Source organism: Sarcophilus harrisii, chromosome 1 (genome assembly GCF_902635505.1).
Source record: "Sarcophilus harrisii chromosome 1, mSarHar1.11, whole genome shotgun sequence".
Taxonomy (NCBI): Eukaryota; Metazoa; Chordata; class Mammalia; order Dasyuromorphia; family Dasyuridae; genus Sarcophilus; species Sarcophilus harrisii.
Window position 1 is genome coordinate 643,444,745 of NC_045426.1, and position 16,595 is coordinate 643,461,339.

Here is a 16,595-nt window from a genome sequence, read left to right on the forward strand (position 1 = left end):
TTGCATGAAGTAGCTTCTAGAAAGATAGGATAGAACCAGATTGTGAAGAGAGAAGTTTTTTTTTTGGATTTTTTTTGGTTTTTTGTTTTTTTTTATTCTAGAGGCAACAGGAATTCATTGAAGCTTCTTGAACAGAGAATTGACATAGTCATACCTATATCTTAGGAACATCAGTGTAACAGTTATGTAGAGGAGGGATTGGGGAGGGAAGAGCTAGAAGCAGAGAGAAATCAATTAGAGGGCTTTTACAGAAGCTCAGGTGAGAGGTGATAGAGTTTGAATTAGAGCAGCAGCTGCTCTAAGTGGAGAAAGGGGGAATGTATAGAAGAAATGTAGTAGAGGAAGAATCAATAAGACATGTTACTTTGATTCCAGGTTCAAAAGATCCTCTTGATATGATAACTGAAATTATATCATTTAATTTGTTAGTATAGACCAAATTTTAAAATGAAAAAAAAAATAGGCTCAGGAATTAGCCTTTTCTGGATGACCATAGGTAGTTACAGCATCTTTCACACAATTTCCTTGCTTTTAAATCCTAAAGATGTCCCTGGACTCTGCTTTCTATTAGAGCGGAGGGATCTGTCTACTTTGGATTAGGAAATATGTTGTAAATAAGTGCTTGAGGCAACAATCGTACAAAGGATATTTGTCTTGAACTCAGCCCAGTTGGATGCAATTTACTCCATGGACCCAGGTTCAAGAACTGGGTAAGCTGCCAGAGCTGGAGTGAGTGTGAAAACAAAGGGAAACTGTATTGCCTCTTGGCTGATTATAAAACACCAGGCACCTGATTTCAGGAAAGAGAGCGAAGAATTGAGTATGACTTAGTTTGCTAATCTTTGTAACTGGAAAGATAGTGGTGTCCTTGACAGTAGTTGGGAAGTTAGAAGAGGGGGGAGTTTTGGGGAAAGATGAATTCTGAGCTAAGATCATTGAAAGAATATATAGAGAAAAAAGGACCCAGGATTAGGGCTTGGGATACACCCCATTCGGGGGAGCAGGTTATAGATGATGATCCAGAGTGATCAGACAGGAGTGATCAGGGAGACAACTGTATAGCAAAGCCCAGAGAGGAGAGAGTATCAGGAGAAGAGGGTGGTCAGTATGGTCAGATGCTTTAGAGGGGTCCTGAAGGATGAGAATTATGAGGCTATTGGACTTAGCAACTGGTAACCTTGGAGAAAGAGTTTCAGTCAAGTTATCAGAAATCAGATTGCAAGAGATTAAGAAAAGTGGAGGCAGTGATCTCTTAAGGAAAAGTAAGGGTCACCTGGATGTTTTTAAGGGTTTTCCATGAATTTCTTTCAGAAAAAACCAAGAGCCCAAATAAGTTCATTTTAGCATGTACTTTGGTACTTGTCTGCCTGACCTGAGTTAATAGAAATATAGCATCTAGAAAAAACAAGGGTGGTTATCCTGCTGTTCTTTGCCGTGGTGAATACTGGGTGTGGTTGTGGTTGCCACATTTAGGACACTGGCAAGTTAGAGGAGGGTGATCAAGATGGTAAAGAAACTTAAAATCACGGCATAAAATATTGTGTGAAAATCTTGGATTAAGGAAGATGGAAGGCTAACACATAAAGGAATTCTCTAGGAAGGGTTGAGGGCCATCATTCTTGACCAGACCCTTAAACCGAGTTTTATCTAAGGTCCTTTTTGCTCTATGAGGCCCATAGCCTAGAGCTATTAGGAGGGCCCCTCCCTCTGTAGCATTTTAATCTGGTCTTTCCATATGGCTGTGTCTAAGGGAATGGGTGCAAGAACTACAGAACTCCAAAATCCAATCTATCAGTGAAGGGTTGGTTTGCTGTTCCCTGTCTTGGCTCCCTGCTGAGCCTCCTTCTTCTTTATATCTCCCTCTAGTGGTGGTGATTTTGATTCTTCCATTGTTCTGGCTCTTCCTCTTCTGAGGAATTGTGTGTTAGTGTGAGTGGGTGAGTGGGCTTGTAAGTGCTTGTATGAGTGCTCCCTGGCATTCATCCTAGCTCCCTTTCATTTCTTGCTATATTTCTCTGTCTCTGACTCCCCTAGCTCTGTGTTTTCACTTGGAACCAGTTCTTTAATGCACACAGTGCCCTAAAAAGCATTATGTTTCTAAATGTGTCCTACCTTTCCACCTACCTCTGTATTCGTTTGTTCTCTTGTCCCCTCTTTAAATTTTTTAAAAATTTTAGTGGTATATTATTTTTTCCAATTATAAGTAAAGATGTTTTTCAAAATTCATTTTTGCAAGATTTTGAATTCCAATTTTTTTTCTCTCTCTCCCCAAGAGGACAAGCAATTAAGTTATACATGTACAATCAGTTTTTAACATATTTTCATATGAATCATGTTGGGAAAGAAAAATTGGAACAAAAGATAAAAACCACAAGAAACAAAACAAAATTTAAAAAAGGTGAAAATAGTTTGCTTCAATTCTTATTTAATCTCCACAGTTCTTTCTCTGAATGCAGATGACATTTTCTATCCAAAGTGTATTGGAACTATTTTGGGTCACTGTATTGCTGAGAGGAGCTAAATCTATTATAGCTGATCATCACAATCTTACTTTATACAATGTTCCTCTGGTTCTGCTCACTTTATTCAGCATCAGTTCATGTAAGTTTTTACAGACTTTGCTGAAATCATCCTGTTCATCATTTAGATATAAATCATCATCATATAGATATAAATCTATATCCTACAGTGACACTGCTGGATCAAAGGGTATGCACAGTTTTATAATCCTTTGGGGATAATTCCAAATTGCTTTCCAGAATGGTTCGATCAGTTCAAAAGTCCTACCAACAATTCATTAGTGTTCTGATTTTCCCACATTCCCCTCTTACATTTATCATTATTTTTTCCTTTCTTCTTAGCCAGTCGGATAGGTGTGAGTAGTTTTAATTTGCATTTCTTTAATAAATAGTGATTTAGAGCATTTTTTCATGTGATGGTTTTAAGTTCTTCTGAAAATTGTCAGTTCATATCCTTTGACCATTTTGTATAAATTTAACTCAGTTCTCTATATATTTTAGAAATGAGGCCTTCATCAGAAACACTGGCTATAAAAATTGTTTCTCAGCTTTCTGCCACCCTTCTAATCTTGACTGCATTGATTTTGTTTGTGTAAAATCTTTTAAATTTAATATAATCAAAATTGTCCATTTTTAATTCATAATGTTCTCTAGTTCTTTGATTGTAGATTTCTCCCTTGTCCAAAGATCTGACCAGTAGACTATCCTTTGCTCTCCTTATTTGCTTATATTATCACTCTTTACGTCTAAATCATATACCCATTTAGACCTTATCTTGGTATGGGGTGTTCCTGTCTCCTTTTTTAATAACCAAGTCCAGACTCAGGTCTGAACTCCATCACCAATGTAGTATCATCTTATTTAGGTTGGGAATCTGAGTCAGAGACAGGATCCATAGGGCAACAAGACTCTGGAAGAAGGCCATTTCACACCCTGTGAAGGGACATTAGAAGCTGATCTTGGACCAATGTTAGGGGTAAAGTTGAAGGAGGCCTTGTAAGATCACAGTAGATCTTATATCAGGAAGCACCTAAATATATGGGTTGACAATATAAACTCATGGGCTCCATCTATCCTGTTCTATCCCTGTACCAATGTACCAATGCCATTCAGCAACTTGGCAACCCAGCCCAAACTGACATAGGCTGAATGGACCTAATGCATGGAAATGGAGTTTATTTATATTTTAGTCTGCTGGGCTGCTACTTTTTCAAGTTGTTAACCAGTCATCCAGAGAAGTAGGGAAGCCTAAAGGTTCTTCATTGAGAGGGCTTTCATTAACACCAAACCTTTTTCCTTTCTCCAAGTCCACTCCATCTGTTCTGATATCTTGACCTGAATTAATAGGAATCTCGGAATGCTTAATCCAGGGTCTGGTGAACTCAGGAACTTCTGGCCACTTTCTGGACATAGAACTGTGTCATGGGAGCAACTCAGGGTTCTAGGCAAGACTGACGGTAGTAAGTACCTATCAATAAATATGACTGGGTCTAGTGATTCAGGATAGTTATCTTTTATGTTCCTGACAAAACTAAATGTACCATATTCCCTACCATGTTAGGATTTGGGTGTCTGGTTCAGGATAGCCTTGACATTGGTGGTCTTTATTCTATTTAGCATATTGCAATGGAATTACAAGGAGGTATGTGGTTTTGGATAAAAAGCTTCCTGGTTATCTCCAGAATCAGACATACTAGCAGTTCATTGACTTATTTGATGACATCAAGGCAATCAATTAATCATCAATAAGTATTTATTAAGCACCTGCCATGTGCCAGGGCTATGCTGGGGACTAGGAATACAAGAACAAAGAATGAAACAATCTTCACTCAAATGAAAAGGCAGATTTTTAAAAAATTAAAGCTTTTTAAGATGACAGGAAAAAATAATGATGATTGTTGGAGGGGATGCGGGAAAACTGGGACACTGATACATTGTTGGTGGAGTTGTGAATGAATCCAACCATTCTGGAGAGCAATCTGGAATTATGCCCAAAAAGTTATCAAATTGTGCATACCCTTTGACCCAGCAGTGTTTTCTACTGGGCTTATATCCCAAGGAGATACTAAAGAAGGGAAAGGGACCTGTATGTGCCAAAATGTTTGTGGCAGCCCTGTTTGTTGTGGCTAGAAACTGGAAAATTGAATGGATGCCCATCAATTGGAGAATGGTTGGGTAAATTGTGGTATATGAATGTTATGGAATATTATTGTTCTGTAAGAAATGACCAGCAGGATGAATACAGAGAGGCTTGGAAAGACTTATATGAACTGATGCTAAGTGAAATGAGCAGAACCAGGAGATCATTATATATGTCAACAATGATACTGTATGAAGATGTAATCTGATAGAAGTGGATTTCTTTGACAAAGAGACCTAATTCAACTTCAATTGATCAATGATGGACAGAAGCAACCACACCCAAAGAAAAAACACTGGGAAATGAATGTAAACTGTTTGCGTTCTTGTTTTTCTTCCCGGGTTATTTTTACCTTCTGAATCCAGTTTTCCCTGTGCAACAAGAAAACTCTTTGGTTCTGCACACATACATTGTATCTAGGATATACTACGACATATTCAACATATATAGGACTGCTTGCCATCTAGAGGAGGGGGTGGAGGGTGGGAGGGAAAAACCGGAACAGAAGTGAGTACAAAGGATAATGTTGTAAAAAAAATTACCCTGTCATGGGTTCTGTCAATAAAAAGTTATAAAAAATAAATTTAAAAAAATTAAAGCTTTTTTATTTTCTAAACATATGTATAGATAATTTTCAATATTCATCCTTGCAAAACTTTGTGTTCCAAATTTTTTTTCCTTCCTCTCCACCCTTTTCCCTAGACAGCAAGTAATCCAATATATATTAAACATGTGCAATTCTTCTACACATATTTCCACAATTATTATGCTACACAAGAAAAATCAGATTAAAAAAGAAAAAATGAGAAAGAAAACAAAAAGCAAGTAAACAACAATAAAAAGAATGAAAATGCCATGTTGTGATCCTCACTCAGTCCACACAGTCCTCTCTCTGTAGACGGCTCTCTTCATCACAAGATCATTGGAACTAGTCTGAATCATCTCATTATTGAAAAGAGCCACATTCATCAGAATTGATCATTGTAAAATCTTGCTGTTGCCGTGTATAATGATCTCCTGGTTCTACTTACTTTACTTAGCATCAGTTCATGTAAGTCTCTCCAGGCCTCTGAAATCATCCTGCTGATTGTTTCTTATAGAACAATAATATTCCATAACATATCCAGCCATTCTCCAGCTGATGGGCATCCAGTCAGTGTCCAGTTTCTTGCCACTACAAAGAGGGTTGCCACAAACATCTTTGCATATGTGGATCCCCAATTTTTGTCAAATAGTGAGTTCTTATCCCAGAAGCTGGGATCTTTGGGTATATCAAGCACTAGATGACTATAGTCATTGATTATTGTGTCTTTTGAGCCTCACTTATTCCACTGATCAACTACTCTGTTTCTTAGCCAGTACCAAATGGTTTTGATGACTGCTGCTTTATGATTTAGTTTTATATCTGGTACGGCTAGAGGGCAGATGTTTCTTGCTCATACGCCCAGTAAATGCAAAGGTTCTTCTTGGAAATCAGATACAAATCAGACGGTTTTGTTGTTTGTCCAAAAGCTGCAAGAAATATTTCATGGGACATTTGGTCATTTTGTATTTTGATATTTAGGTTAAATATTTGCAGAAAGACCCCTGAGAAAATAATTGTAGCTTCTCTGTCAGCATCTGTTAAAGAGAATAAAGAAAAGCTACGAAATATTCCCTAAGTGAACTTAACATATCCTTGGATACTTGGTAACTTCAATCCAAAGGTGGTTGGAGGGGAAGAAGGCAAAAGAAAAAAATTTAGGTTGAAAATTATAGTTCAGAGGCCAAAAGAGACTCTCTTGTATGCTTATTAATACTTTCTTTGAGAAAAGAAATGGAAGATATTATATGTAATAAGTATCAAATAATATCACAAAAGTTAAAATTTCTCTCTCATTTATTTTTGCTGGGGCAATTGGGTTTAAGTGAATTGCCCAGGGTCACACAGCCAGGAAGTGTTAAGTGTCTGAGGCTGGATTTGAATTCAGGTTCCCCTGACTTCAGGGCTGGTTCTCTATCCACTGCGCCAGCTAGCTGCCTGTAACTCAATATTCTAACTGACAAAATGCCTTGTCACTGATGCACAAATTATTCCTGAATCAGCTGGCTCTCTTTAGGCAGACTACCAACTCACTGGGGGAAAAGATCCAATCCAAATATCAACATAATATATGGGAAGAGAACAAACATTTATTGGACTAAACTCTTAAATATCTCATTTCATTCTCATGACAGAAAAGTCCAAATGAGAAAACAACAACTCATAAATGTGATGGGCAGCTAAAATAAACCCATCTTGACATGATAAAACCAGTGGTGCTCAGAAGAAGTGGAAAGTAGGAGAGAGGTAGAGGAATGGATACCAACACAGATGACAGTGATTTCCTAAAGGATTTTAATTAATTGCCATAATTGCCATAAATTAATTGCCATAAAGAATAGACCAAAAGAACCTGGATATTTTTTCAGTCAATAACTACTTGTTCTTTTTGTTATGCAGAAAGAGAGATGGAAGTCAAGGACAGCACTGACTGAGAATATTAACTTGTTTTTAAAAATCTTTACAAAGCAGAATAGTATAATATTATGGGAGACATTTTCCCAAAATAGAGCAAGAAGCAAGGTCAGGGAAAGATATATTGGTAAGGGACTTAACTAAGCAAAATCATCTCAAAGGTTTTTAAAGATGAAACTGGAAGGAGATCAACAAATGGATGAAAAGTGCACTGTCAAGATCTCTCTAACAAAACCTTTTCCCTGTCAAGTACAGTGGGACATGGACATAGTCCCAGATGTACTGCATAAGGAAGCAGAAATAACCAGGAAGAAAATAAAGTTGAGAAGCAGTGGAACCAGACCTCATATGCATAGAAAAGTACTAAGAGATCAGTTCTCAAGGTCTCTGAAAAGAGGGAAGATGGTAAAGGTGTGGGGAAAAATCTGGGATATTAACCATAAAACATATCTGAATGTCAGTGAATTGCATCAAGCTGCTGGAAAACTGAGGAATCTCTTCAGTGAGATATATAATTATTTTTAAAAGTTTGGTCTAATGATTCACACAGGAAAATCCACTTGGATGAAGAATGCCTATTGCCCAAACTATGTATCTTGGGCAGACGTTTTAAAGGGGCAATAAGCTGAACTCACAATGGATAGGAGTGTTGGCTGGAATGCTTGTGGGAAATCAGGCAGTTTTTTTTTTAAATAACTCCGTTTCTCCCTGAAATAAATGTCTTCCCTTTAAACACCAATATTCTTTTGGTAGTGATAAGTGGTAGAATACTAAAGTGTCTGAAGAATTTAAGTTCAAAAAGAAATACCAGGTAGACTTGAGTTGGCTTCAGAACATTGCAGTCTAAGAATTTTATAGATGTGATAAATGACTGTTATCTGAGAAATGTATAATGGAGATAAAAAAGACCTATTCATCTAGGGAGAAGGAGGGATAAACAATGAACAATTCATGTTTTTCACTGATATCTGTACAATGTCAAAAGGAATACCCTCACCAAGTTGGGTGAACCTTCTGTGACATATAATTAGGAACACATAGACATGTTTCACAGAATGAGAGCAATGTTGCTGTTGGAGGGAGGACTTCCATCCATGAAATCACAGATCTATTAGAGCAAGTGATCTGCCTATTTTTCTGCCTTCATATGTATTCACACCATTGTTTTATTGACCCTTGCTGTGCTGTGCTCCATACTCTAGACCTAGACACACCAGAGCTGCTGGATTCATGACTGCCCCCCTCCCCTTTATTTTTGTGGGTAGACTAAGGTTTTTTTTTTTTTTTTTTTAATACAGCTTCTTATTTACAAGATATGTGCATGGGTAATTTTTCAGCATTGACAATTACAAAACCTTTTGTTCCAACTTTTCCCCTCCTTCCTCCTACCCCTTCCCCCAGATGGCAGGTTGACCAATACATGTTAAATATGTTGAAGTATAAGTTAAATACACTATGTGCATACTTGTCCATACAGTTATTTTGCTGTACAAAAAGAATCAGACTTTGAAATAGTGTATAATTAGCCTGTGAAGAAAATAAAAAACGCAAATGGACAAAAATAGAGGGATTGGGAATTCTATGTAGTGGTTTATAGTCATCTCCCAGAGTTCTTTTGCTGGGTGTAGCGGGTTCAGTTCATTACTGCTCTATTGGAACTGATTTGGTTCATCTCATTGCTGAAGATGGCCACGTCCATCAGAATTGATCATCATTATAGTATTGTTGGTCCTGCTCATTTCACTCAGCATCATGTAAGTCTCTCCAGGCTTTTCTGAAATCATCCTCTGATGACTGCCCCTTTTACTAATGATAGACAACTAAGATAGGGATGGTTTCTAGTACTTGGTAGAATTGAAAGGATGTAGTTCAGAAGAAGACCTAGCTGATGTCAACTTGCTATGTTCATTCTCCAGAATTGGTGGAGACCTTTAGCTAGTAAAATGTCATTATCCAAGCTTCAGGGCCCAGATGAACAACCTGCTAGCAGCAAGTTGAGAAATTTCTTTGTTTAAGATACTATGACCAAGCCTTGGACCCCATTTCTCGCTTCTTCTTTTAAGTCTTTTATTTGGCTCTTGGCTTTTATCCTGCTTTTTTTGGAGATGGTGTTTAACATATCTGACTCTTTGGCTCTCCTGCCTGAGTTTCTGATTACTTGATCTTGATTGAACAATGATTCAGGGCCCTTTTTGTGCCAGGAACATCCTGGCACTGTTTCTTTGCCAGGGCCACCCAATTGTGACCTGTGTTGGAACTCCTATCTCATTAGAGTTGTGGCTGGAGGAAACTACATACCAGAAAAATGCATGTACACCCACCCTTGAGTTGGTCCCCATTCAATGGCACACTTAGGCGTAATTTTATGCAGACATTGAGCTTATAGAATTTGGAACCTGTAATTTCCACTCATGAGGGCTTTCCTTTGTTTTATTTGTAGAACATTAAAACTATTGTCAGGTACCTAGGAGGGATCAGGCTTTTTCTTGGTCTCAAGAGGCAGAATTAAGAACAGGGGATGAAGGGTGTTGGGATAGAGGAGACAAAGCTACAGGGAAGAGGATATTTGCTCAGCAGGAGGAAATAATGGGGAAACTTGACCATCAGAACTGTCATAACCCAATGAGCTAGTTTGGGAGATCGTGAGTTATATTTAAATAAAGGCTGGATGATATTCTCCAGGGAGTTCCTACTCTAGATGAAGGTTAAACTGGATGCCTTCTAATGCTCTTGTGGGTTCATTTTGTGATGGGAGTCACAGTGGAATGAAGATAGTAGGGGGTCAGATAGTTCAAATAACTCTGCCTCCCCTCTCAGAGCAGATGGGGCGCATCCTGCAGCGTACAGCCATCTCCACAAACATCAAAGAACGATTGGACTTTTCCTGTGCTCTCTTTGGGCCTGATGGAGGCCTGGTCTCCAATGCACCCCACATTCCTGTGCATCTTGGTGCCATGCAAGAAACTGTGCAGTTTCAGGTCTGAATAGACCCCATTCTTTTCCCTTCCTCCTTTGGCCCCTATCCCCCATTCCCAGTCTCCCATCCCTGTGATGGAGATAGGGACTGTACAGCCTACTTGTCTCAGTTACTTGGCCTTTCCCCATTACTATTAAATCCCATCAACTCTTACCTTCACTAACCCCTCTCCCTGTGCCTTGTGCTTACAGATCAGTCATTTGGGTGAGGATCTACAGCCTGGAGATGTAATTCTGAGCAACCATCCGAGAGCAGGGGGCAGCCACCTGCCAGATCTGACAGTCATCACTCCGGTGAGGGGGGAGGTAGTTGTGGGATGGGGGGATAGATGAGAGGATACAAATTAGGGTTATCACCATAGGGTGAGGTGGACACCTGACCCTTGATGGACTGATTTTGGAGGACCTGATGCCCTGGGAGGTCCAAGGTCTGCCTCTAAGATTTGTGTCATCTTAGGTAACTCACTTAATCTCTGGTCCCCAGAATCTTCCTCTATAAAACGAGAGCTTGTATTTGGTGACCCCTGAAGTCTTCCTCCAGCTCTAAGCTCCAGCTCTAAGTCTGATTATGATTCTGCCCCCTTCCCGCTTCACTTTTACCTCACTTGTGCTGCTGCAGGTGTTCTGGCCTGGCCAGCCCCGCCCTGTGTTCTATGTGGCGAGTCGAGGGCATCATGCTGACATAGGGGGCATCACACCAGGCTCCATGCCCCCCCACTCCACAGCGCTGCAACAAGAAGGGGCCGTCTTTTTGTCCTTCAAGCTGGTTCAGAGGGGTGTCTTCCAGGAGGAGGGTGAGGAGGGAAGGGAGAGGTGGGAAGGGGGCTCCAAGGACTACTTGGAGAACACTAGTCAGAAGGGAGCTTAGGCACGTGGTCTAGAGAAGCTGGGGAACTGGAGAAGAAGGGGTGAAAGAAAACATCAGCCAGTGATCCTTTCCTTCCTCTTGTACCCCACCAGCTGTGACAGAAGTCCTAAGGGCTCCAGGAAAGATTCCTGGCTGCAGTGGTACCCGAAATCTCCATGACAACCTGTCTGACCTCCGGGCCCAGGTGGCAGCCAATCAGAAGGGGATCCAGCTGGTAGGGGAGCTGATCGGGCAGTATGGACTAGATGTGGTGCAGGCCTACATGGCCCACATTCAGGTAAGAGCAGGCCTTGAGCTGTGTGCTGTCCATTTACATTCTACAAACCTTCCCTGTGCTTCTGCAGAGTGCTGGGCCTTGGGAGAGAAGGCAGGGGGATGCTAAGCTCTGTAGAGCTGGGGGAAGAAGAGGGAGCAAAACCTTAGCAGCAGCTGGGTCACAGAACCTGCCAGGTACCAGCTAAGTCTGCAGTGGAAAGCATCTGAGTGTCTGCTTCCCTAGGCTTGGAAAGCATCCCTGATTGTCTGCTTCCCTAGGCTAATGCAGAGCTGGCTGTCCGGGAGATGCTCCGGGCCTTTGGGGAAGCCCGGCAGGCCCAAGGGCTGCCCCTGGAAGTGAGTGCACAGGATCACATGGATGATGGCTCGCCCATCCATCTTCTGGTGAAGCTCAACCCGGTACAGGTAGGACCACTGGGGAGGGAGAGGTGGGGTGGGGGCAGGGTTTGTGCCTTGGCTAGGCCTGGGGCGGGCTTCTGGCAAGGGTCTCAGATGAGTTCTCCGGCTCCAGGGCAGCGCCATCTTTGACTTCAGTGGCACAGGCCCAGAGGTGTTCGGCAACCTGAATGCTCCCAGAGCCATCACACTGTCAGCTCTCATCTACTGCTTACGCTGTTTGGTGGGGCAGGACATCCCTCTGAATCAGGTGGGTCCCCCATGTCCCATCCTCTGCACTGCGTCGGGGGGCACTCCCCATTTATCAAGCTCATTTGTTTCCTCTCCCCAACCCCTAGGGCTGTCTGGCTCCAGTTCAGGTGGTGATCCCACAGGGCTCCATTCTGGATCCATCTCCAGATGCAGCTGTGGTTGGAGGCAACGTGCTGACCTCCCAGCGGGTAGTGGACGTCATCCTGGCCGCCTTTGGAGCCTGTGCTGCTTCTCAGGTCTGGGGGAGGCTCAGGGATGGAAGGGCTGGGTGTCTGTGGCGCACTCTCACACCAGCCTCCCTTCCCCATTCCTCAGGGCTGCATGAACAATGTGACTCTGGGGAATGCCCACATGGGCTACTATGAGACGGTGGCAGGGGGTGCAGGGGCAGGACCAGGCTGGCACGGGCGCAGTGGGGTCCACAGCCACATGACCAACACCCGTATCACTGACCCCGAGATCCTGGAGAGTCGGTGAGTGTGCGAGTCAGCGGCAACTGCCCTCAGGAGGTGGGGGAGAGGGGGAACCACATTGAGCCCTTCTGTTCCCCCAGGTACCCTGTGATTCTGCGTCGGTTTGAGCTGCGGGAAGGCTCAGGGGGGAAGGGCCGTTTCCGAGGTGGGGATGGAGTGATAAGAGAGCTTCTTTTCCGAGAAGAAGCTGTACTATCTGTTCTGACTGAGCGCCGAGCCTTCCGGCCCTATGGACTCCTTGGTGAGACACCTCCTTCCCAACCTCCTTCCTTCACACTGACCACCCATCCCTCTGAACAAATTCCAGAGTTTTATTCTACTTGGGATAATTCTTTACAATTGTGATCTTACTGGGCTGACCAAAGGGCATAGTAAAGGGGAGAGGCTAGGAGAGAACCAAGGTCATATCTTGCAGTCAGCCCAGGTATGAAAAAAGATTGTTATAATTTCAAGAACTGGTCCTGTTGTGGTTTTTTCAGGGGGAGAACCCGGAGCCCCTGGACTCAATCTATTAATCCGAAAAGATGGACGGACCATCAGTCTGGGGGGAAAAACATCGGTGACCGTGTATCCTGGGGTAAGGAACTCAAAAAGTAGGGAGGGAAGGATGTTCAGTACTCCAAAAAAGCCCCAGAGATTCAGAGAACCTCTCCCCAAACATCCCCAACCACTTACAAAGTGAGCTTTGCAACTCTGGATTGCTGGTGTTCATTGTTTAATTTGGCTCCATTGAGGAAAGGGAAGAATATAAAAAAGGAGCTGCTGGAATAAAACAGTGGGAAAGGAGGGTCATCTTTTCTTCTCTGTCACTTCAGGATGCCTTCTGCCTGAAGACACCTGGCGGAGGTGGGTACGGGGACCCTGAGGAGCCAGCCCCTGCCCCTGGCTCCCCACCCCATTCAACCTGCTTTCCTGAACGAGGCAGCGTCTACGAGTATCGACAGGCACAAGAGGGTGTGTGAAGGGTGAGGGAGGTGTTGAGCACCCTGCTAGGGCAACAATAAAGATCCCTGAAGTTGCCCCCATGCCACAGGGGTAGGGCTGGGGAGAAGCCACAGTCACAGTTTGCTGCTTTCATTGTTCAGTGTGTTGGCGTTGCCCCAGTCTGACATTGTCCTGGGCTCTGTGGTCACCCCGAGTCGTAGTCCTACAGCTAGATGGTCAGTCAGGCCCGCCAGGCCAGTACTAAAAGTCATTTGCTCTACGGCCTGTGGGGTGGGGGAGGGAATTCTACATGAGAGAAGATCTCCCTTTTTCCTCCCTCCCACAGACCCTCAGATCCAACTCCCCCATGGCCCCAGTGTAAAAGAAAAATTGAGTGTTCTTCTCATTCCTGTCCCTCAATTTGCTAGCTCTCCACTCTATGTGGCACTTACAGAGATGAGAAAGCTATGAGGCTGTCTCCGATATAAGATGTAGTCTATTCTTCTGCCTTGCCAGGACCCCGGGGGGAAGTTCCCAGTGGGAGGACCTGCAAGGTACATATGTCGCCCATCCTCCTGTTCCAGAGCACTAGAGGAATAAAGAAAGAAAAGGCTGGTATTATTAGGGAAGAAGTGGTGCTACAGCATCCAAACCCCTTCTCAGGGACACTTGCCTTCTCAGCTTTACAGGACAGCAGGCCACTGGGCAGTGTAACATCGGGAAACTTAGCAGGGTTCCTGGGGACCAGGAAGAAATGTGAGATCCAGAGCACATCTTGCTTTCCCTTTGTCCCTTCAGGGCCAGGGGAAGGAAGGATAAGTCGGGGCTCCAGGACAGAAAGTGCGGGGACTCCGATTCCCTGTCCAGGGATGTTTTTATTGCTGAAGGGAACGATGTCTCATTCTAAGATTCTCCTGCTGGGGTGGATAGGGAATGGTGATCCAGACCCTGGCTGCTCCTACCTATGGCCCAGGGGTGCTCCTGACCTGGTCCCAATCTACAAGGATCTGTGAAGTGGGTGAACAGTTCATGCTCTTGTTCCCGGGCATCATCTTTCAGAGAGAAGGGAGGGAAAGGAACAGCAGCTTGGTTAGTAGAGGGCTAACTACTTTCCCCCCTTCCTCCCTTGGCCTTTGTCCCATACCTGGGGAACAGTTGTCAAAATTGAGGTCACCCATGAGTACACTGAAAGCAACAGCATCATCATTTTTGTCACTCTGTGCTTCAAACTGCTCAGCCCAGCCCAGCAGAAGTGAAAGTTGCTCACAGCGAATGGCCCAGTCCTCTGAGGAAGGTAGGGAATGGGCCAGGGTACCTGCTGCCCTTTCCCTCCCTTTCCTCCCAACCCTGTGAATCTGGAAACTCGGAGATGGGGTGGGGAGGTCAGGGGAACCATGAGTTGCCTATGAATGCTGGCCAACAGAGAGGCCATGGAGGAAATAAGAGCAGGGGAAAGGGTTGGGCTTGGAGAGATGGAAACTGTTAGGTCAGTGGGGCAAAAATGGCCATGGCCTCAGCCATAAAAGGTAGAGAATAATAAAAGCAAACCATCTGCTAGCAGAGGATGGGGTGGGGTTGGGGGCCAGGGATGAAGGGCTGGGCAATAGTTGAGGAAATTTTAAAGAAAGAGCAGTCCCCTCACCAGCGCCAGCCTCTTGTGTCAGTTGATATATATTAGTGATAATTTGTTTAGTGGAAGAATCCCCTAAAAGACATCCTAGCTTGGGGTTCTGTCTCACCCTCAGGGGCGTGCAGATGGGTACAGTGCAGGTAGCCCACAATCCTCCGCTTGTCCAGCATGCCCAGCTGTACCTGCAACACCATGGGCATTGCCATCTCTTCCAGGGTCAATCTTTGACCCCCAGACTCAACCCACAACCGGCCCTTGGGAATACTGCCTACCTGAACCGAGAGTAATCCCTTGGAGGCAAGCGCATCCTCCCTCCTGCCATTAGGGAAGGGCAGGAAGCGGGCGCTGAGCACCGGGTATCTGGAGACCAGCAAGAGTCCACTACCCAGGAGTTTGAGCTGAGGCCCTGGAGAGAAGCCGGTGGTCCCCACATCGTATATCACAGGACCTAGGATGGTTGCCAGGCGTCTGGCTAGCCTGCTTGCTGCTCGTATGTCAAAGGTTTCTTGAAGGCACACAAAGTCCAGGCTACCAGGCAGGGCTGATGTCAGCTCCCCTACTAGGGAACTAGCCTGGGGCGGACTGGAACCCGTGGCCCCGTAGCTTGGCCCTTTGGCTTCCCCGAGTAGGGCAGTGCCTATGTACTCTGCCCGCCGCTGGCTATGCTGCAGGTTGCTGAACCGGGCCAGGCCATCAGGCAGCAAGCAGAGGTTGGCAGTGAGAAAGCCAAAGCTTCTGTGGGGATCTGATGAGGGGCACCAGGGTGAGGGGGGCGTCCAGTTCCTGGGAGGTGGTTGATAGCAGAAAGGGCGGCGACAAGGCTGAAGAGGTAACCAGAGCAGCAAGCCCAGGAGCAGTAGGGGCACAGCTGCTATCAGCAGCAGCAGGGCTGCCAACGTTCCTAGCAGGGTGACCAGAAGATGACACAATACCCTCGGGAGGGGAGTCGAAAAGGGAAATGGAGTGCGGGGAGTGGGCACCCAGCACACCAGAAGCCTGTCCAGGGCCCAGTAGGCAGGGAAGAGCAGGGCCCGGGCCAGGCTGTGCAGAACATGCAGGACGGGGTGGGGGAATGGGGATGACCGCAACCCTCCCAGCCCCGGGGGCCAGCTGGCTGGGGGGGCACCGGGGCTCCGGGCCCGCATTGGGAAAGGAGGGGACCCAGGGACCCTGCTTGAGAGGCGCTTCCCTCGTTGGAAAGGGGGCTGCTCTGCCTTCCTCAGGACCAGGCTTGGCTCTGCCCCTGGGCTTCATCTTTCCCCCAAGCTGGGGAATCTGGTAGGAGGCCGATCATCTGTCCAAAGGAAACCTCAAGGCAGAGGAGTGAGAGGGTGACCAGGGACTCTGGAAAGCAGACAGGCAAGGAGTGGAACGCGTGAGAGAAGGGAAGAGGGGGGCTGCAGGAAAGGGATTGGAGGGCCAAAGCGGAAGAGGAACGAGGGTCGGGAAGGAGGCCCCGGGGACACATCCCTTTCCTTACCTGAACTTGGAGTGTGGCGGCGGAAGCCGGAAAATGGAAAGAGAAAGTGAAGACGAGAGCGAGAGCCCGCCCCCGGACTCAGGCCACGCAGGTCCCGCCCCGGCCAGATAAGGCTGGAAGCCGGGGGACCTTGGGCGGTGGTCCGGCCCAGAGCTGTCGGGAGC

General features: G+C 45.0%; 2 protein-coding genes across 5 annotated transcripts in view; one reads left to right on the plus strand and one right to left on the minus strand.

Moving 5' to 3' along the window:
• The window catches only part of OPLAH (5-oxoprolinase, ATP-hydrolysing), a 53,339-nt gene extending 39,881 nt beyond the window's left edge, over positions 1 to 13,458 (plus strand). For all 4 annotated transcript variants that reach the window (XM_003760530.4, XM_023496636.2, XM_023496638.2 and 1 more), the window contains exons 17-27: positions 9,974 to 10,134; positions 10,325 to 10,426; positions 10,752 to 10,926; positions 11,093 to 11,277; positions 11,535 to 11,681; positions 11,788 to 11,922; positions 12,011 to 12,160; positions 12,240 to 12,397; positions 12,478 to 12,638; positions 12,877 to 12,974; positions 13,213 to 13,458. In XM_003760530.4, the coding sequence (XP_003760578.2) occupies positions 9,974 to 10,134; positions 10,325 to 10,426; positions 10,752 to 10,926; positions 11,093 to 11,277; positions 11,535 to 11,681; positions 11,788 to 11,922; positions 12,011 to 12,160; positions 12,240 to 12,397; positions 12,478 to 12,638; positions 12,877 to 12,974; positions 13,213 to 13,359 (1,619 nt within the window). In that variant the 3' untranslated portion in view covers positions 13,360 to 13,458. The remainder of the gene's footprint in view (positions 1 to 9,973; positions 10,135 to 10,324; positions 10,427 to 10,751; positions 10,927 to 11,092; positions 11,278 to 11,534; positions 11,682 to 11,787; positions 11,923 to 12,010; positions 12,161 to 12,239; positions 12,398 to 12,477; positions 12,639 to 12,876; positions 12,975 to 13,212) is intronic.
• On the minus strand, positions 13,332 to 16,540 carry LOC100922532. The gene is made up of 8 exons (XM_012541967.3): positions 16,432 to 16,540; positions 15,224 to 16,295; positions 15,061 to 15,133; positions 14,466 to 14,606; positions 14,284 to 14,373; positions 13,995 to 14,058; positions 13,774 to 13,909; positions 13,332 to 13,605 (listed from the first exon to the last, which is right to left on the minus strand). The coding sequence occupies exons 2-8, from the start codon at positions 16,094 to 16,096 to the stop codon at positions 13,456 to 13,458; spliced, it is 1,527 nt and encodes a 508-aa protein (XP_012397421.1). The 5' UTR covers positions 16,097 to 16,295; positions 16,432 to 16,540; the 3' UTR covers positions 13,332 to 13,455.
• Positions 16,541 to 16,595: the final 55 nt, after the last annotated feature.